This window comes from Eriocheir sinensis, chromosome 61 (genome assembly GCF_024679095.1).
Source record: "Eriocheir sinensis breed Jianghai 21 chromosome 61, ASM2467909v1, whole genome shotgun sequence".
Taxonomy (NCBI): domain Eukaryota; kingdom Metazoa; phylum Arthropoda; class Malacostraca; order Decapoda; family Varunidae; genus Eriocheir; species Eriocheir sinensis.
This window is the reverse complement of record NC_066569.1, coordinates 2,843,256-2,864,991: the sequence shown is the minus strand read 5'-3', so window position 1 is coordinate 2,864,991 and position 21,736 is coordinate 2,843,256. Positions and strand designations below refer to the sequence as shown.

The following is a 21,736-nucleotide window of genomic DNA, read 5'->3' as shown; positions in this document are numbered from 1 at the left end:
CATGCAATTTATCAAGAAATGTTCGGTACTTTTAGCCACGACGACATTTTATGCATCATCGGAACTGTGTACGTAATGTTACCATGCCCAGTTACAAATGTCATGCAGGTTATCGAGAAATACAGCCGTCCCTCAAACAGTACGGGTTCCAATAGTTCGCTTTTGGTTTTATGTGGATTTTCTGAGACGACTTTTTAGGATTTTAAAATTTCCCAACAAGCAGGAAATTTAAAAATCCCAAAAGATCTTCTATAACAATCCGTATAAAACCAAAACCGAACTATTGGAAACTGTACTATTTGAGGGACGACTGTGTTCGGAATGCTTTGAGCCAATACGATTTTTTACGTATCGTCGGAACTACACAATGCTACGACGCCCAGTTCGTAATGTGATGCAACTTACCCACAAAGATTTCCGTCGGTGTTCCCAGACGCTTCCACCTCTCACATCAGCTGTTTACAAAGGCCTAAAAGGTGATCAATGAGGTTCTAATGAGTGTTTCCTTAGGTTCATGTTTTTATTTTTATTTATTTATTTTTTTATTTATTTATTTTTTTTTTTTCATTGTTGCCTATTGCGCCGGTAGGCATCTTCCCGGTGGGGCCTGATGGTCGGCCCAAGGCTTCTTCCAGGTGGGGCCTGATGGTCGGCCCAGCCCGTTCTGGCGCAGGCAAGTGTTTATAGGGTTAAACTACCACCAAGGTCATCAAGCTACCCCTGGAAATGCCCCAGAAAACCTGTACGAAAGCTTTTTTAAGTATATGTGCAATGAGGTTGGTGTTATCAGATGCTTCCAATCCTCACGTCAACTATTTCCAAAGGCCAAAAATGAGGTCAATTGGGTTTTAATGAGTGTTTCCTTAGGTTCATGGTACAGAGGAAGGGTCAAACTACCTCCAAGGTCATCAAGCTACCCCTGGAAATGCCCCACAAAACCTGTACGAAAGCTTTTTTAAGTATGTGTGCAATGAGATTGGTGTTATCAGATGCTTCCAATCCTCGCGTCAACTATTTCCAAAGGCCAAAAATGAGGTCAATTGGGTTTTAATGAGTGTTTCCTTAGGTTCATGGTACAGAGGAAGGGTCAAACTACCACCAGGGTCATAAAACTACCCCCGGAAATGCCCATAACTCCTACGAAAACCCTGTCAAGTATGTGTGTTTATGAATTCGGCATTTGGCATTACGAGAGGCTACCACGAGTGATTTTTATACGTATATTCATGTCCAAAACCAAACCGTATCCAAGCTTCCACTTTTGGTCACGGGGGAGGCAGTACATTACCTACGCGTGTGTGAGTCTTCGGAACGTCGTACAGGGAACCGAATGTGTCTGTCGCTCGTCTTCCCAATGCATGAGTGTGTGGAGAACGTTTCGTCGTCCTTCCGAGTTCACGTTGCCTCGGAAAACACCGTAACATAAGAACAAAGTGTAATTTACCAGAACCTTTACGTAATCCATTGTCCGAAGGCATTGCAAACTACCCTCATTGTCTCTGATTGATATTATGATTCTTGCTATTATTATTATTATTATTATTATTATTATTATTATTATTATTATTATTATTATTATTGTTGTGTGTTTCTGTTCCCATATTTATTTCGAGTGGAATGGTTAAGTGGGTGGATGATGAAGGTGGTGGAGTGTGTGTGTGTGTGTGTGTGTGTGTGTGTGAGAGAGAGAGAGAGAGAGAGAGAGTCCAGCAGCTTAACACAGATGCAACTCGTCCGATAACACCGATCACTTACCCCTTCTAATAGTAATAACAATAACCGCAATGTACTCTGTAATAACACCATGAAAAGTGTGCGGGATGGAGCTCTCGTGGGCTGTAAGGTCGATAACTGACTCGATGGCTTCACTAATTGGTAATCTTAGGAACGTCATGAGTACAGAACGGCTACTTACCAAATGATAGTGTTTGTGGGCCAGTTTTATAGTCCAGAGGCCGGATTCATCAAACCACTTACGAGACCTGTTGATGGTAAGTCTTCTGGTAACTCCATCATCTAGGAACACTCTTGATCTTAAAGCGACTCCATTGGCTATGAAAGAATTGTCGAGCAGGCCAGTACTTCATTCACTGTCATCAGAGCAGCCCAAACACAAGGATCATTCATAGAGGACAGAGTTATTTAAAGACTTACCAACGACCAGTCTTGTAGTGGCTTGATAAATCCGGCCCCAGTACAGCAAATTTGTAAGCTCCCCAAACAAACACAAGGATCATTCGTAGAGGACAGATTTAATAAAAGACTTACCAACGACCGGTCTTGTAGTGGCTTGATAAATCCGGCCCCTGGCAAATTTGTAAGCTCCCCAAACACATACAAGGATCATTCATAGAGGACAGATTTACTAAAAGACTTACCAACGACCAGTCTTGTAGTGGCTTGATGAATCCGGCCCCAGTACAGCAAATTTGTAAGCTCCCCAAACAAATACAAGGATCATTCATAGAGGACAGATTTACTAAAAGACTTACCAACGACCGGTCTTGTAGTGGCTTGATGAATCCGGCCCCAGTACAGCGAATTTGTAAGCTCCCCAAACAAACACAAGGATCATTCGTAGAGGACAGATTTACTAAAAGACTTACCAACGACCGGTCTTGTAGTGGCTTGATAAATCCGGCCCCTGGCAAATTTGTAAGCTCCCCAAACAAACACAAGGATCATTCGTAGAGGACAGAGTTACTAAAAGACTTACCAACGACCGGTCTTGTAGTGGCTTGATAAATCCGGCCCCTGGCAAATTTGTAAGCTCCCCAAACACACACAAGGATCATTCGTAGAGGACAGATTTACTAAAAGACTTACCAACGACCAGTCTTGTAGTGGCTTGATAAATCCGGCCCCTGGCAAATTTGTAAGCTCCCCAAACACACACAAAACAAGACGAAAATTCCTTGTACGAAAGCTCTAGTGTTTGGCGTCGATATAAAAAGGAGGAAATTATAGGAAACCACTCAGGAAATCTCTTTAGCATCAGGCATTGAGTAGAAATAACAAATCATTGTGGAGAATATCCAGTCGTCCCTCAAATAGTACGTTTTTTTTTTTTATTTCCTGCTCGTTGGGTAATTTAAAAATCCTAAAAAATCTTCTTAGAAAATCCACATAAAACCAAAACCGAACTATTGGAAACCGTACTATTTGAGGGTCGGCTGTAGTTTGGTTTGGGCGCTTACAATGACTCGGTGTTGGACTGTCGAACTGGCCCTGTGTGTACCTATTGGAAGTGAGGGCCATTGACTTGTATTCATTTCCTTCTTGACTTGTAATACGAATCGATACTTTAATTCTACTTACCACCAAACGTTAGTATGTAAGTATTTTGTGTGATTTCAGTATATAAGAGAGTTTTTATGATTTATTGACTTATCTGATTCATATTGACTGATTTTTAATTGATTGGCTGATAGATTGACGACTATTGAATTGAGTGATTACGGGCTCTACACATACGTAATTTGGGTGAAGCATCATTAATACGTAACCTTCCAATCGACAACAGAAATAGCAGGAGAGCGTAAGGACTAAACTAACGTACGACAGTGTATAGTGTTATCTCGTACCTTTCACAAGCTAGCTAGACGTAAAACAAAGGACTCACGGGCAACTAGCAATGTCGTAGAAGGGTTAGGAATTAGCGACTAGCCTAATGTGTATAAGAAATAGACATAGCGGGTAGTTACGAGTAGTCACATGCCGGATCACCTCTCGTTAATTCTCTGTGATAGCCAAAGTCGACGCGAGAGTCCGAGAGAACACGATCGTAAGGGTAGGCGGCACGTAAGGCGGTCATATCATCGCGTTCACACCCCATCTGTAGCTCGTATACGATTCCCACATTCACTCACACACTCGTAGTCAAGCGTGGAGGGTCTGGTTACGTATGGAGTCAGTTCATATAAGTCTTCCCTGGTGGCGGTTTGAGTCTTTACGTATGACCCCAGGTGACGTAGTGGTTCGATGAGGGTATACGAAAATGTGGGGATGTCAAGGGGAGGTGGTGGGTGTGAAACTGATTACTTCGGAGCTGTCGGTGATGTGAGATTAACCCGGTAGCAGAAGGAATCATGTTTTTTAATAGTCCCTCCGAGCAAGAAAAATGAGAAAAAATCACCCCTCACACAAACCATTTCATAATATATATCAAAGCATTTGTGATCATATTTATCATCTATTTTGGGGGGTAAATATCATGGCACAAATTTGGCCCGTCACTGCTACTGGTGAAGCCACAAATTTGGCCCGTCGCTGCTACCGGGTTAAGGCAACAAAGATCACTTAGATTCGCATGAGTGTTTTTCACATTCACGGTGCAGAAGCCTCGGAAAACTACCACTAGGCTCATAACCAAGGCCAGGGTGGAACAATAATGCGTTTGAACTATCATCAGCGTGAAGAAGGGAGGGTAAACTTGTATACTATAAAACGGGAAAGTGCAAGGCGTGACAAATAACAGGGTGAGAATGCGAACAGTGATTTGGTGAAAAAATTACGTTCAAACTACCAACCATTAGAGTGATGTTTTAAGGGTGAACTCGTATACTATAAAACCTAAGAGTATGGAAGGGGTGACATTAGCAGAGTGTGAACAAGGGAGTTGATGGGGTGTAAGGGTGAGTTATTTATATCAGGGTAAGGGTGGGTGAGGTAGGGCGTAAGGGTGACATCATCTGCAGGCGCTTCCATTGGGGTCTGTGTCTTGTGATAGTGCGCATGGCTTAGTGTCGGTCTCGGCATGTCATACGTAAAAACAGGGTCGCCGTATTGCTGGTGTCGACGTATACATGATTTTTTTTGGTTGCTGCATGTCTCGTCAGGGTGTATATATTTGCGCGGTGTATACGTAATGAAGCGCTACTGGGTATTCGTATTTTGCATGAAGAGAGCAGTTCATTACGTTAAATTGGGGCTTTGGTTTCGAGTGGCGAGTGTGTGTGTGTGTGTGCATCGAGACATTACGTATTGCCGAGTGGTCGTATGTCTCCATTAAGAAAGCATTTCATAGGGTTGCATCCCGTCGTGTGTTCCCATACATCACAGTGGGTTGGAAATAGTTTTGGAATGACAGAAGTGTGTGTGTGTGTGTGCATCGAGACATTACGTATCGTCGAGTGGTCGTACATCCCCATTAAGAAAGCGTTTCGTAAGGTTGGATCCCGTCGTATGTTCCCTTACGTCACAGTGGATTGGAAATAGTTTTGGACTGACGGAAGTGTGTGTGTGTGTGTGTGTGTGTGTGTGTGTGTGTGTGTGTTAACCAGTCCTGCAGCAGCTCAAGCAAGTAAGAATGTTAGCCCTCACTGCCTCAGAAAATAAAAACAGCACTAGGGTCTTCAAATAGGAATGTGTGTTACTCTCTGCAGCTCTTTGAAAATCATGAGTCTTGTCTCTTTGTATTCAGATAGTGTTTTGACTCTCTGCTCCTCGTCTCTTAAAGTTACAAGTCTTTATTTATATTCAGACAATGTTTTAATTTTCTGTTGCTTCTTTTAAAATTACGAGTCTTGTCTCTTTGTATTCAGATAGCGTTTCAACTGTCGGCTCCTCGTCTCTTAAAGTTACAAGTCTTTATTTATATTCAGACAATGTTTTTATTTTCTGCTGCATCTTTTAAAATTACGAGTCTTGTCTCTTTGTATTCAGATTATTTTCTCTTCTCCTCTCCCTCATCTCTTAAAGTTACAAGTCTTTATTTATATTCAGACAATGTTTTTATTTTCTGCTGCATCTTTTAAAATTACGAGTCTTGTCTCTTTGTATTCAGATAGCGTTTCAACTCTCTGCTCCTCGGCTCTTAAAGTTCCAAGTCTTTATTTATGGTCAGACAACATTTTGATTTTCTGCTGCTCCTCTTAAAATTACGAGTCTTGTTTTGAGTAAGAGTGCATGTCATGTCGTATTTGTCGCCTCAGCTGTGTGATACTCTCCGCTGCTCTCTCAAAATTACTTGTCCTATTTATTCAGATGGCATTTCGTACCTCAGAAATAGTGGCATTGGAGTATCTTTCTTGGGCATTAGACTCACCCGCAATCATCTTCAGGAAAACTGTTCTCGTCAATCACCGAAAATAAGAGGCTTGTAATATTTGACTAATGTAACGCCCTCTTATCATACATCATAATTCCGTGCTTTTAATCCACCAGTTACGACTTCCACCATTTCTCAAGCCTGTCAATCACTGAAAATAAGAGGCTTGTAATATTTGACTAATGCAACGCCCTCTTATCCTACATCATAATTCCTAGCTATCAGTCCACCAGTTATGATTTAAGCCATTTCTCGAGCCTGTCGTGTACTTCTCTAGTGTATACATTATGTTGTAGCTACGTAATTGGGTTCATGTATAACATTTTTCAAGCTCCTCCTACATTCAACAGAGCACATTTCCGTGCTTTTAATCCACCAGTTAACATTTTTCAAGCCTGTCACTCACTGAAATTCAAGAGAGCACATTGGGGTTAATATTTAACTAATGTAACGCCCTCTTATTCAACAGAGCACATAATTCCGCGTATAACATTTTAAGCTCCTCCAGTTACAGACACATTGGGTCCAAGTATAACATTTTTCAAGCTCCTGCCACTCAACTGAAAATAAAAGGTTCATGTATAACATTTGAAGCTCCTCCTACATTCAACAGAGCACATTATCCTACATCATAATTTCAAGCTATCATTCAACAGAGCACATTGGGTTACATATAACATTTTCAAGCTCCTCATACTTCTCAAGTGTATGCATTATGTTGTCACACAGAGCACATTGGGTTCACATATAACATTTTTCAAGCTCCTCATACATTCAACAGAGCACATTGGGTTCACATATAACATTTTTCAAGCTCCACGTACACTCAACAGAGCACATTGGGTTCACATATAACATTTTTCAAGCTCCACGTACACTCAACAAATCACATTGGGTTCACATATAACATTTTTCAAGCTCCACGTACACTCAACAAAGCACATTGGGTTCATGTATAAGATTTTTCAAGCTCCACGTACACTCAACAAAGCACATTGCGTTCACATATAACATTTTTCAAGCTCCACGTACACTCAACAGAGCACATTGCGTTCACATATAACATTTTTCAAGCTCCACGTACACTCAACAGAGCACATTGGGTTCACATATAACATTTTTCAAGCTCCACGTACACTCAACAAAGCACATTGGGTTCACATATAACATTTTTCAAGCTCCACGTACACTCAACAAATCACATTGGGTTCACATATAACATTTTTCAAGCTCCACGTACACTCAACAAAGCACATTGGGTTCACATATAACATTTTTCAAGCTCCACGTACACTCAACAAATCACATTGGGTTCACATATAACATTTTTCAAGCTCCACGTACACTCAACAAATCACATTGGGTTCAAATAACATTTTTCAAGCTCCACGTACACTCAACAAAGCACATTGGGTTCACATATAACATTTTTCAAGCTCCACGTACACTCAACAAAGCACATTGGGTTCACATATAACATTTTTCAATTTCCTCATACATTCAACAGAGCACATTGGGTTCACATATAACATTTTTCAAGTTCCTCATACATTCAACAAAGCACATTGGGTTCAAGTATAACATTTTTCAAGTTCCTCATACATTCAACAGAGCACATTGGGTTCAAGTATAACATTTTTCAAGTTCCTCATACATTCAACAAAGCACATTGGGTTCACATATAACATTTTTCAAGTTCCTCCTACATTCAACAAAGCACATTGGGTTCAAGTATAACATTTTTCAAGCTCCTCATACATTCAACAGAGCACATTGGGTTCACATATAACATTTTTCAAGCTCCTCATACATTCAACAGAGCACATTGGGTTCAAGTATAACATTTTTCAAGCTCCTCATACATTCAACAGAGCACATTGGGTTCACATATAACATTTTTCAAGCTCCTCGTACACTGAACAAATCACATTGGGTTCACGTATAACATTTTTCAAGCTCCTCATACACTCGACAGGGCCAGAAGCGTTCGTGCCAAAGCCTAAAGCAATACGTAACGCAGTAAGTCTTGCAGTAGGACGGACACGGCAGCAGGTTGACAGGCGATAGTGTGTTCGTAATGGCTTTCTTTTACCTTTTATTTCCTTCCTAGGCCAAAGAGTCAGCCAGCCAGCCAGCACATTGTACGCTATTCATGTTAACTTTGCATATTAGCCTTACGAGTGTCAGCTTAGCGATGGCCAATACGATTTAACCCTTCCCAGCATCCACCAATACGATTTAACCCTTCCCAGCATCCACCAATACGATTTAACCCTTCCCAGCATCCACCAATACGATTTAACCCTTCCCAGCATCCACCAATACGATTTAACCCTTCCCAGCATCCACCAATACGATTTAACCCTTCCCACAATCCACCAATACGATTTAACCCTTCTCAGCATCCACCAATACGATTTAACCTTTCCCAGCATCCACCAGTGAGATTCATCCTTTCCTAGCATCCAACAATAACATAGCCTCTCCCAGCATCCACCAATGAGATTTCACCCTTCCCAGCATCCACCAGTAAGATTTAACCTTTCCCAGCATCCAGCAATAAGATACAGCCTCTCCCAGCATCCACTAATCACATTCAGCCTAGTTTGGAAAGGGGGCGTGGCTAACTCTTGAACTAGCCAATGATATGCTCTGAAAAGGGAAAGGGGGCGGGGCTAACTCGAAATAGCCAATGATATGCTCTGAAAAGGGAAAGGGGCGTAGCTAACTCGAAATAGCCAATGATATGCTCTGAAAAGGGAAAGGGGGTGGGGCTAACTCATGAACTAGCCAATGACATGCTCTGAAAAGGCAAAGGGGGCGGGGCTTAAGTGCCAAGTTAACATGAATGGGTCGTACAGGAGGTGCCGAGTTACATATCACCATCCCAAGTGTTCATCACCATTCCTTAGGCCAGACTATCACCACCACCACCACCACCACCACCACTATCACCACCACCACAGCCACCAGCACTCACGTATAGTCATCAGGGTATAGTTAAGTGCGGGAAATCGTCGTGCATATCCAAAGTCACCCTCGTAAGCGCCGTAACTTACCTCTACGTAATGTTGAAGCGACATTGCATGAGCTCGCCTGTGTCGCGAATACATACGATTGCTTGTTTACGTATGCTTCTGTGTGTATGTGTGTGTGTGTGTGTGCGTTTGTATTCTCTCGTTTATTTCTGTTACATATGCACTTGTAAATCTTATGTATGAGAGAGAGAGAGACTGCAATAATAGAGGTTACGTCAATGTTTTGTATGAAATATGTTAACTTAAACACAAATTCAGTACGTATAGGCGACTGGCGTGTGAGATTGTTACGTTTTCCAGTACGCTGTGTGACTGGGCAATGTGAAAGAGAGAGAGAGAGAGAGAGAGAGAGAGAGAGAGAGAGAGAGAGAGAGAGGGTGGTGTGGTGTACAGCTCCTCGCTAGGCTAAGCTCATCGGATCCGTCGAAGCTCTTAACCCCGAACAATCGCTCACAGCAATAAATGTCCCTGTTACGGCAGTGTTTCTGTAGACCTGTGTTTTTCTGACCCCTCGTGTGTGTTCGTGATTCACCATGTGCTGATTACGGGCTGGGCTAGTACTCCTCTGACCCAAGCAAGCCCATTATAGTGTATCTCTGGTGGGACCTTCACACACCACACACCCTTGGTCCCTCTTGCTCTAGAGGGAGAGTAACCACCCCTTGTCAGTGGAAAAATCCCGGGCCTGTGCAGGGTTCAAACCTCAGCCTGGTACCACAGAGCTCTACCACTGAGCTATCGGAGTGTGTGTGTGTTTGTGCTGTCTCTACAATATCGTCACCCTCATAAGATAATCGCCTAAGTCATTTTTCAGCAATTTCCAGGTTTTTGTTTACATCAGTTTTTCATCATGTGACGCTCATTTTTGCACAGTTCCCTGCGTTATTCAGGGTTTGAGTGTTCTAGAATTGGCCTTTTCATTCCTGCCTAAATCTTAAGCCAAATGAGATGATGACAGTTCTTTTCAGATTTCCTGTAAAGTACGTAGAAAATAATGACTGAGGTGGTTTGTTTACCAAGGTGATGATATTCAGGTTGGCACTGTTTATTACACCCAGGACAAACGGGTAGGCAAGAAACACATAATCGGCTGTAAACTTTAATAATAATTCCCAAAATCTCCCGGAATGCATACAACACCTCCATACATAAGCTGACATTTCCATCTATAAGCTTACGTTCCCACACCTAAGCTTATATTCCCATTCAGTACATAAGCTTTGATTCCCACACATAAGCAAACATTCCCATACATAAGCTTACATTTTCATATCTAAACTGACATTCCCATACATAAGCTTATATTCTCTTCCATAAGCTTACATTTCCCCTACCAACTGCAGCTACATTTCACCCATACAAACTCCCATACATAAGCTGACATTCCCATACAAAATCTTAAGTTCCCATACATAAGCTTAAGTTCACATACATAAGTTGATACTCCCATACGTAAGCTTATATTCTCTTCCATAAGCTTACATTCCCATACATAAGCTTATATTCCCTTCCATAAGCTTACATTCCCATACATAAGCTTATATTCCCTTCCATAAGCTTACATTCCCATACATAAGCTTATATTCCCTTCCATAAGCTTACATTCCCATACGTAAGCTTATATTCCCTTCCATAAGCTTACATTCCCATACGAAAGCTTATATTCCCTTCCATAAGCTTACATTCCCATACATAAGCTTATATTCCCTTCCATAAGCTTACATTCCCATACGAAAGCTTATATTCTCTTCCATAAGCTTACATTCCCATACGTAAGCTTATATTCTCTTCCATAAGCTGACATTCCCATACGTAAGCTTATATTCTCTTCCATAAGCTGACATTCCCATACGTAAGCTTATATTCTCTTCCATAAGCTGACATTCCCATACGTAAGCTTATATTCTCTTCCATAAGCTTACATATCCCCTACCATCTGCTGCTACATTCCACCCATACAAACTCCCATACATAAGCTGACATTCCCATACGTAAGCTTATATTCTCTTCCATAAGCTTACATTTCCTCTCCATCTACAGCTGCATCCCACCTGTACAAACTCCCATACATTAGCCGACATTCCCATACGTAAGCTTATACATTCCTATACCTTCTACAGCTAAATGTTTCAAATGTTACACCCCACCCATACAAAACTTAAAAGAAACGTGTGCTACATATATATTGCATTGCCCCCTCCTCCTGCATTATCTTAACTCTACAAAACAATAACAAGTATAAACGCCACAAACTCCATGACTAGGACGCCGACAACTTTGAGACACTTATAACATAGTACTTTCACCCCTAACAGCAGCACCGGAAGGCTTTATCATTTATATTTTATTACAGGTGGCTTTTTGTTAGGTTTATTTCCACTAGTATCCCTTCAAATCTCTCCTTTCCTAATACAAAAACATGAGAACGTAAGGAGTCTGCAAGAGGCCCGGTCGGTAGGTCTATACAAGGCAGCTAACCTCACTATCCATAAACTTATACAGCCTCTTCTTGAATGTATATCGTAGTTTGTTAGTTTTATTTCCACTAGTAACCCTTTAAACTCTCCTTTCCTAATACAAAAACATGAGAACGTAAGGAGTCTGCAAGAGGCCCGGTCAGTAGGTCTATACAAAGCAGCTCCTGTGAACCTAACCCCACCTAACCTCACCATCCATAAACTTATACAACCTCTTCTTGAATGTATATCGTAGTTTGTTAGTTTTATTTCCACTAGTATATCGTAGTTTGTTAGTTTTATTTCCACTAGTATATCGTAGTTTGTTAGTTTTATTTCCACTAGTAACCCTTTAAACTCTCCTTTCCTAATACAAAAACATGAGAACGTAAGGAATCTGCAAGAGGCCCGGTCGGTAGGTCTATACAAGGCAGCTCCTGTGAACCTAACCCCACCTAACCTCACTGTCCATGAATTTACATTACATTAATCTGACTTAGAAATATATAGAAAAATGACCTAATGACTTTGCCTTCACCTCTTTCATCTCCCCGACACACATTTATCTGCCCTTGTAACTTATGGAAAAATACATTAATAACTGCTTTGTGCCTTCTTCTCTCTTGCTACACAATCATTAGCCTTAGAAATATACAGAGAAATGACCTAATGACTATTCCTTCACCTCTTTCATCTCCCCGACACACACACATTTATCTGCCCTTGTACCTAATGGAAAAACACATTCATAACAGCTTTGTGCTTTCTCTTCTCTTCCTACACAACCATTAATCTGCCCGAGAAATATATAGAAAAATGACCTAATGACTTTGCCTTCACCTCTTTCATCTCCCCGACACACATTTATCTGCCCTTGTAACTTATGGAAAAACACATTAATAACTGCTTTGTGCCTTCTTCTCTCTTGCTAGACAAACATTAGCCTTAGAAATATATAGAAAAATGACCTAATGACTATTCCTTCACCTCTTTCATCTCCCCGACACACATTTATCTGCCCTTGTACCTAATGGAAAAATACATTAATAACAGTTTTGTGCCTTCTTCTCTCTTGCTACACAACCATTGGCCTTAGAAATATACAGAAAAATGACCTAATGACTATTCCTTCACCTCTTTCATCTCCCCGACACACATTTATCTGCCCTTGTACGTAATGGAAAAACACATTAATAACAGTTTTGTGCTTTCTCTTCTCTTCCTACACAACCATTAATCTGCCCGAGAAATATATAGAAAAATGACCTAATGACTATGCCTTGATCTCTTTCCTTTCATCTCCCGCACACACACACACATTTATCTGCCCTTGTAACTTATGGAAAAACACATTAATAACTGCTTTGTGCCTTCTTCTCTCTTGCTACTCAACCATTAGCCTTAGAAATATATAGAAAAATGACCTAATGACTATTCCTTCACCTCTTTCATCTCCCTGACACACACACATTTATCTGCCCTTGTAACTTATGGAAAAACACATTAATAACTGCTTTGTGCCTTCTTCTCTCTTGCTACACAACCATTGGCCTTAGAAATATATAGGAAAATGCTGTAATGACTTTGCCTTCACCTCTTTCATCTCCCCGACACACATTTATCTGCCCTTGTAACTTATGGAAAAATACATTAATAACAGTTTTGTGCTTTCTCTTCTCTTCCTACACAAACATTAATCTGCCCGAGAAATATATAGAAAAATGACCTAATTACTATGCCTTGATCTCTAATGGAAAAACGCTCTAATAACTGCTTTGTGCCTTCTTCCTATACAAACATTTAGATGCCCCAGGAATATAAGAAAATGCCCTAATGACTATGCCTCGATCTCTTCCCTTCATCTCCCACACACACATTTATCTGCCCTGAAACATATAGAAAAATGCCCTTATGACGACCTTGTGGGTTAGCTCTTCCCCTTTCACCCCCCATACACATATTTAGAATTTTAGATGCCCCAGAAATATAAGAAAATGCCCTAATGACTATGCCTCGATCTCTTCCCTTCATCTCCCACACACACATTTATCCGCCCTGAAACTTATAGAAAAATGCCCTTATGAAGACCTTGTGGCTTAGTTCTTCCCCTTTCACCCCCCATACAGATATTTAAATGCCCCAGGAATACAAGAAAAATGCCCTAATGACTATGCCTCGATCTCTTCCCTTCATCTCCCACACACACATTTATCCGCCCTGAAACATATAGAAAAATGCCCTTATGATGACCTTGTGGCTTAGTTCTTCCCCTTTCACCCCCCATACACATATTTAGATGCCCCAGGATTATAAGAAAAATGCCCTAATGACTATTCCTTGAGCTCTCCCCTCTATCTCCCCTAGTGGCACTTAAAGATAAAACCACCTTATAAAGTTCTTCATCCCCTGAGCTCTTTCTTAACTGCACTTCAACCAGACACAACCAACCCTATCATTCTTTTCCACCGCATTTAATCCATTGACAAAACCACTTGATGACTTTCCAGAGCTCTCTAACTTATCGACGCCTAAACCATTGACCAAACCAACCATATAACACATTTCCACTGCCTTTAAACCACTGACAAGGCCCCCTAACAGCCCCTATGTCCCTTTAGCTTGTTCACATTTGCACTAAAACCAAAGACAAAACCACAGTAGGACAATTTTTCCACTGTTCTTAAACCAAACCAACCATATAACACATTTCCACTGCCTTTAAACCACTGACAAGGCCCACTAACAGCCCCTATGTCCCTTCAGCTTGTTCATATTTGCACTAAAACCAAAGATAAAGCCACAGTAGGACACTTTTTCCACTTCTTAAACCAAACCAACCTTATAACACATTTCCACTGCCTTTAAACCACTGACAAGGCCCCCTAACAGCCCCTATGTCCCTTCAGCTTGTTCATATTCGCACTAAAACCAAAGACAAAATTACATTAGGACAATTTTTCCACTGTTCTTAAACCAAACCAACCTAATAACACATTTCCACTGCCTTTAAACCACTGACAAGGCCCCCTAACAGCCCCTATGTCCCTTCAGCTTGTTCATATTTGCACTAAAACCAAAGATAAAACCACATTATGACACTTTTTCCACTGTTCTTATACCAAACCAACCTTATAAGACTTTTCCACTGCCCTAAAACCACTCACTCTCCCCCCTAACACCACCTAAGTCCCTTTAGCTTGTTCATATTCACACTAAAACCATTGACAGAATCACCTTAGAACACTTTTTTCCACTGTTCTTAACCCGTGGGCTTCGGCCATGAGAAAGCTGAGAAGTGGCCAAGAAACGACAAAATTACTCTGCATTTTGAGACTAAGAAAAAAGCAAGGAGCATACATCAGAGTACTCCTCTCATAACCATAAAGCTGTTAAAAATGTTTACTTTTACTCAAACTCCATTCTTTTTGGGTGGTGTTTGTTACAAAATAAAGTCTTGTGACGCGTGGCATCTAGCCGAGAGTCGCTTGTTGTGTACTATAGAGAATTTGACAAGTGATTACTGTGTGGATAGCTAATTCAGTCTGCCATGACCTTACAGCACCACCTATGACAAAAAAGCCCACCTCAAGATCACTCACCCACCACAATGACCTCGGGCATTCATGGTGGGTTGCGCTATGCCACCACCGCCTACAATTAGCTCGAATTAGGCGTTTTATGGCGAGCCCTTTTTAGGGTCCACCGAACCACAGCCACGACTCGTGAAAGCCCAAAAAAATGTCTGCTGACGTTCTCGGGTTAAACCAAACCAACCTTATAAGACTTTTCCACTGCCTTTAAACCACTAACAAGGACCCCTAACACCACCTATGTCCCTTTAGCTTGTTCATATTCACACTTAAACCAAAGACAAAACCACATTAGGACACTTTTTCCACTGTTCTTAAACCAAACCAACCTTATAAGACTTTTCCACTGCCTTTAAACCACTAACAAGGACCCCTAACACCACCTATGTCCCTTTAGCTTATTCATATTCACACTTAAACCAAAGACAAAACCACATTAGGACACTTTTTTTCTACTGTTCTTAAACCAAACCAACCTAATAAGACTTTTCCACTGCCTTTAAACCACTGACAAGGCCCCCTAACACCACCTATGTCCCTTCAGCTTGTTCATATTCACACTTAAACCAAAGACAAAACCACATTAGGACACTTTTTTTCTACTGTTCTTATACCATACCAACCCTACATCATCTTTCCACTGCCTTTAAGCCACTGACAAGGCCCCCTAACAGCCCCTATGTCCCTTTAGCTCTTTCTCCTAGGGGCAGGTTAGGCCGGGGCAAGCTTGGCCAGGGGGTCGAGAACAGCTACAAGGCCTGCCATCGACGACACGCTGCCCAGGAAACCCACAGTGCCCGGCGAGAGTTTGGCGTGTCCGAGATTGGCTAACGGGATCCAGAGGTCACAGAGGTTCTTGATACAGTCCCAGAAGACGTCCCGGTGCTCCTCGGCGAACGCTACAACAGGGCGGAGCACAGGAACGGCCCGGCACACGTCCTTGACCACCGGCGCACCTTCGTAAACACACGGGCCCACAGGGGAAGCCGGGTAACGCATACGGCGCTTCATGACAACGAGGACCTCATACGCGTCTCGGAGGAGGTTGAGGATGATCGAGCCCAGCCAGAACTTGTTTGAGATACGTGTCCACTTGTCGCGGTTGATGTCCCAGAGCCCGGCGCGTCCCACCCAGATGATGTGGTCGGCCAGGAGGAAGAGGAACTGGTGGATGCGGGAGAGAGTGAGTGTGACGCGGAGGACAACATCGTGGAGGTGTAGAGTGCGCAGCGCCCCGTGTAGCACCTCCAGACTCTTGCCCAAACGCAGCACTGTGGAGGGAGCAAGGGTGAGTGCGTTGCCGTATATGTGTGTGGGTGTGTGTTATGCCGTGATTTTGTCTCGGCGTATGTAAGATTAAAAGACTATATGACGCCACTCACACTTTCTGAAGGTGGAGAAGGTGCTTTCGAGTATCTTGAGGCGAGCCACGGTGTCCCTCAGGTTCTTCCGGCTCTCCAGGTTGTGCCAGACCAGGCGGCTGAGGTACTGGACAAGCCTTGGGGGGGGAAAAGAGAGGTTAGTAAAGGGGTAGTTTTAGAGGGAGGGGAAAGGAAGTTAGAGTGTTAGGGGGAGAAGAGAGGTTAGTTTTGGGTTGTTTTAGGGGGAGAGAAGAGGTTTGTTAGGGGAAGAAGAGAGGTTAGTAAGGGGCAGTTTTAAGATTGAGAGAAGAGAGGAAGTTAGTGACAGTGTTAGGGGGAGAAGAGAGGTTAGTTTGGGGTAGTTTTAGGGGCGAGAGAAGAGGTTAGTTAGTGGTAGTGTTAGGGGGAGAAGAGAGGTTAGTTTGGGGTTGTTTTAGGGGCGAGAGAAGAGGTTAGTTAGTGGTAGTGTTAGGGGGAGAAGAGAGGTTAGTGTGGGGTAGTTTTAAGGGCGAGAGAAGAGGTTAGTTAGTGGTAGTGTTAGGGGGAGAAGAGAGGTTAGTGTGGGGTAGTTTTAAGGGCGAGAGAAGAGGTTACTTAGTGGTAGTATTGGGGGAGGAGAGGTTAGTTTGGGGTTGTTTTAGGGGTGAGAGAAGAGGTTAGTGGTAGTGTTAGGGGGGAGAAGAGAGGTTAGTGTGGGGTTGTTTTAGGGGCGAGAGAAGAGGTTAGTTAGTGGTAGTGTTAGGGGAAGAAGAGAGAGGTTAGTGTGGGGTTGTTTTAGGGGCGAGAGAAGAGGTTAGTTAGTGTTAGTGTTAGGGGGAGAAGAGAGGTTAGTTTGGGGTAGTTTTAGGGGTGAGAGAAGAGGTTAGTTAGTGTTAGTGTTAGGGGGAGAAGAGAGGTTAGTTTGGGGTAATTTTAGGGGTGAGAGAAGAGGTTAGTTAGTGGTAGTGTTAGGGGGAGAAGAGAGGTTAGTTTGGGGTTGTTTTAGGAGCGAGAGAAGAGGTTAGTTAGTGGTAGTGTTAGGGGAAGAAGAGAGGTTAGTGTGGGGTAGTTTTAGGAGGGACAAGAGAAGAGATTAGTGAAGGGGTAGTATGGGGTAGTAGTAGAGGTGGAAAGAAGAGAGGGAGTTGAGGTTAGAGTGCGATAACTTGGGGTATAGAACTAGCGGGGGAAGAAGAAAGGGAGTTAGTCGTAATGTTAACCCGGTAGCCGCGGGGATCATGTTTCTTAACCCGGTAGCAGCGACGGGCCAAATTTGTGCCATGATTAAACCCCCAAAAAATAGATGATACATAAGTTGATCACAAATGCTTTGATATATATTATGAAATGGTTTGTGTGAGGGGTGATTTTTTCTCATTTTTCTCGCTTAGAGGGACCATTAAGAAACATGATCCCCGCTGCTACCGGGTTAATGGTCCCTCCAGACGAGAAAAATGAGAAAAAATCACCCTTCACACAAACCGTTTCATAATATATATCAAAGCATTTGTGATCAGATTATGTATCATATATTTTGGGGGGGTTATATCATGCCATAAATTTGGCCCGTCGCTGCTACATGGTAAAGCCACAAATTTGGCCCGTCGCTGCTACATGGTAAATCCACAAATTTGGCCCGTCGCTGCTACATGGTAAATCCACAAATTTGGCCCATCGCTGCTACATGGTAAATCCACAAATTTGGCCCGTCGCTGCTACACGGTAAATCCACAAATTTGGCCCGTCACTGCTACACGGTAAATCCACAAATTTGGCCCGTCGCTGCTACACGGTAAATCCACAAATTTGGCCTGTCACTGGTACACGGTAAATCCACAAATTTGGCCAGTCACTGCTACACGGTAAATCCACAAATTTGGCCCGTCACTGCTACACGGTAAATCCACAAATTTGGCCAGTCACTGCTACACGGTAAATCCACGAATTTGGCCCGTCACTGCGACACGGTAAATCCACAAATTTGGCCCATCGCTGCTACCGGGTTAAGGGAAGATAAGAGGGAGTTAGGGGTAGTGCATGGTACCCTGAGGTTTTAGGGGGGTAAGGAGAGGTTAGTGAGGGGTAGTGTGGGGTATAGCATTAGGGGGAAGAGAAGAGTGGGAGATAGTGGTAGTTTTGGGGAAGAGAGGAGAAAGGGAGTTAGGGGTAGAGGGGAGGAGGAGAGGAGAGGTTAGTGAGGGGTAGTGTGGGGTATAGCATTAGGGGGAAGAGAAGAGTGGGAGATAGTGGTAGTTTTGGGGGAGAGAGAAGAAAGGGAGTTAGGGGTAGAGGGGAGGAGGAGAGGAGAGGTTAGTGAGGGGTAGTGTGGGTATAGCATTAGGGGGAAGAGAAGAGTGGGAGATAGTGGTAGTTTTGGGGGAGAGAGGAGAGACAGGAGTAGTGGGGAGTGTTGGGGGAATACAAAAGGTTAGTGAGGGGTAGTGTGTGGTAGCTTGGGGTATAGCATTAGTGAGAAGAGAAGAGAGGTAGTTAGTGGTAGTGTTAGAGGAAGAAGAAAGGTTAGTGAGGAGTACCAGTAGTATGTGGTAGCCTGCAGTATAGCATTAGGAGGGAGAAGAGAGGTAGTTAGTGGTAGTGTTCAGAGTATAGCATTATTATTATTATTATTATCATTATTAAGGATCGACCGCCTCACCTAAATATCTTGTCCTTCCCTGTGGTGGATGCATTGAGCTTCACCCACACATCCATGGTGCACCCGCTTACTGCTGATTATCCTTGTATCCTGCTGCCCTCACTCTGCTTTCGGCCAGCCAAGCGAGGAGGAGCCTTCGTTTGGCACTGCGGCACTGGTCTGGCACTACCTTGTCCTTCGTAAGTGAACGCTGACACTCGGAGCTGAAAAAAAGATGTAAGGTAAGACAGTTTTAGTATTGATTTGTTTTCTTTTTCTGTCATTTATTTTCTATGGTGTCCTTTTTTCTTGATATTAACTCATTATATTGTAGGTTTCTTCTCAATCTGCGGTTCGCTCATATTTTTAATTTCTTCATTATTTGTATACTCTTGGCTATGTATCAATTTCACCTGTTCTGTGTCTCTCTCTTTTTTTTTTTACAGCTAAAGAAACAGCTCAAGGGCAACAGGAAAAGGTATAAAAAAAAAAAGCCCGCTAATCGCTTTTCCTAGAGACAAAAGTTACGAGCGGCCAAGAGAGAGGTCAATTTCGGGAGGAGAGGTGTCTGTTTTCTGTTGGTCTGTCTGTCTGTATCTGTCTATCTCACTCCATATCTGTCTGTTCGTTTTATGCAGGAAGGAAAAAAAAGAAAACAACATGAAAATAATGAAGAAAAAACAATTGGATGGAAAATATAAGCAAGCAAAGATGGAAGAAAGGAAAGCATAACAAACGAGAAGGAACGAATTGAAAAACATGGATTATCTTTTTAGGGTAATGTTGGGGTGTCATTAGGGTATTAACATCGGGGTACGTAGCATTGGGGTAAAAAAAATATAGGCCTACTGCTTTTTAATACTCTCAATGGATGCTGTCTTTGCTGATTATCTCATTTGGATTTCTCTCCCTCGTGACTGACCATATATCAACAGCTTTTGTGTCATTGTGGTATTGTCTTTTTTTATTGATTAGGTTGTAGTTTCATGCATTCAGTCGGATCTTTTTCATACTGTGATTGAATGCGGTTTTATTATTTGCATTTCATTTGGACTTGTCGCCGTTTCAATACACATTAATAGTTTGTGCCATTTTTGTTGTTTAATATGTTCTATCGTCTATACTCTGGTTGAATGCTAGGTTTTATCCTTTTTATCTTATTTGAACTTGTCTCGTCGGTTCAATACACATTAATAGTTTGTGCCATTTTTGTTGTTTAATATGTTCTATCTTATCTTCTATACTCTGATTCCATGCTGTGTTTTATCCTTTTTATCTTATTTGAACTTGTCTTGTCGGTTCAATACACATTAATAGCCTCCGTGTCAGTAATCTTAGCAAGTGATATCCTAGAAGTAGCCGGGCAGCCTCAGTATCTCTCAGTCATGACCTCCAGATAACACAAAGTAAATATAAGTACAATTAAGTATTTCTGGCTTAATTACTTGTGTGAGGGCTGTGCTTCAATTCCCAGCCTTGTTATCTCCCTGTCAAGGCCTGCGTAACAATACAAGACGGCACAGTTTTACATATACTCTTATCTGTTTTAAGGTACAATTAAGTATTTCTGGCTTAATTACTTGTGTGAGGGCTGTGCTTCATTTTCTGGCCTTGTTATCTCCCTGTCAAGGCCTCCGTAACAATACAAGACGATAGTTTTATATATATTCTTATCTATTTTGAAGTACAATGAAGTATTTCTGGCTTAATTACTTGTGTGAGGGCTGTGCTTCATTTCCTGGCCCTGTTATCTCCCTGTCAAGGCCTGCGTAACAGTACAAGACGGTACAGTTTTACATATACTCTTATCTATTTTAAGGTACAATTAAGTATCTCTGGTCTAATTACTTGTGTGAGGGGTGTGCTTCATTTCCCGGCCTTGTTATCTTCCCTGTCAAGACCTGCGTAACAATACAAGACGGTACAGTTTTATATATATTCTTATCTATTTTAAGGTACAATTAAGTATTTCTGGCTTAATTACTTGTGTGAGGGCTGTGCTTCATTTCCCGGCCTTGTTATCTCCCTGTCAAGGCCTCCGTAACAAGGCAAACAAGCGAACTATTGATGATAATACGGAAGGAAAGATATGGCGGGTACTCGGCGGCCCACGAGCCTATGATATTTTAATGTAAACAAGTGTAAAAAAATAAGCTAAGATGTAAAATAAGTCCACCATTAGAGCTTTTAGATATCATTAGCAATAAGAATATAAAATGATGCATCTCAAAGTAGCCTAATAGATAAAAGATAAGGGAGTCCATCTTAGGATAATAAAAATAAAATAAGACGGTCAATTAATCATAAATGTAATCGAATAAGTAAATAAGTAAGTAAACGAGTAAGTTAATAAGTAAAGTAAGCGTAAATAAAGCCAAAGTAAGGAAAATTTAGGGTAACAAAAAAAAATCGACACCGAAATAAAATAAAAGTGAATAAATAAGTAAATAAAGTAGGTAAATAAATAAATGAGTAAATGAGCAAATAAAATAGGCCTAAATAAAGCTAAAATAAGTTAAAATAAGGAAAAAACTCGACCGAAATACAAAAAAAAAAATCAAGTAAACAAATAATCAAGAAAGTAAAGTAAATAAATAAGTAAATCAGCAAGTAAAATAGGCCTAAATA

The 21,736-nt window shown here is 41.8% G+C and overlaps 1 protein-coding gene across 50 annotated transcripts; it reads right to left on the bottom strand.

Moving 5' to 3' along the window:
- Nucleotides 1-10,173: 10,173 nt before the first annotated feature.
- On the bottom strand, nt 10,174-21,221 carry LOC126986126 (peroxisomal membrane protein 11B-like). 50 transcript variants are annotated; one of them, XM_050841948.1, is made up of 7 exons: nt 20,822-20,947; nt 19,130-19,332; nt 16,516-16,631; nt 13,632-16,404; nt 12,384-13,462; nt 12,210-12,228; nt 10,174-12,062 (listed from the first exon to the last, which is right to left on the bottom strand). In XM_050841948.1, the coding sequence occupies exons 2-4, from the start codon at nt 19,183-19,185 to the stop codon at nt 15,845-15,847; spliced, it is 732 nt and encodes a 243-aa protein (XP_050697905.1). In that variant the 5' UTR covers nt 19,186-19,332; nt 20,822-20,947; the 3' UTR covers nt 10,174-12,062; nt 12,210-12,228; nt 12,384-13,462; nt 13,632-15,844. The 50 variants fall into 50 exon arrangements, with proteins under 50 accessions (XP_050697905.1, XP_050697911.1, XP_050697917.1 ...); XM_050841954.1 differs by having other exon boundaries at nt 12,210-12,272; nt 12,571-13,462; XM_050841960.1 differs by lacking the exon at nt 12,210-12,228 and having other exon boundaries at nt 12,968-12,986; nt 13,138-13,462.
- Between the last annotated feature and the right edge of the window lie 515 nt (nt 21,222-21,736).

What these genes read in the sequence shown, in the direction of transcription:
- LOC126986126 (XM_050841912.1), bottom strand. Translation starts at nt 19,185, where the DNA reads ATGGATGTGTGGGTGAAGCTCAATGCATCCACCACAGGGAAGGACAAG. An exon ending in GGGAAGGACAAGATATTTAG is followed by an intron (nt 16,632 to 19,129) that starts GTGAGGCGGTCG and finishes TCCCCCCCCAAG; the next exon opens with GCTTGTCCAGTACCTCAGCC. An exon ending in CTTCTCCACCTTCAGAAAGT is followed by an intron (nt 16,405 to 16,515) that starts GTGAGTGGCGTC and finishes CTCCCTCCACAG; the next exon opens with TGCTGCGTTTGGGCAAGAGT.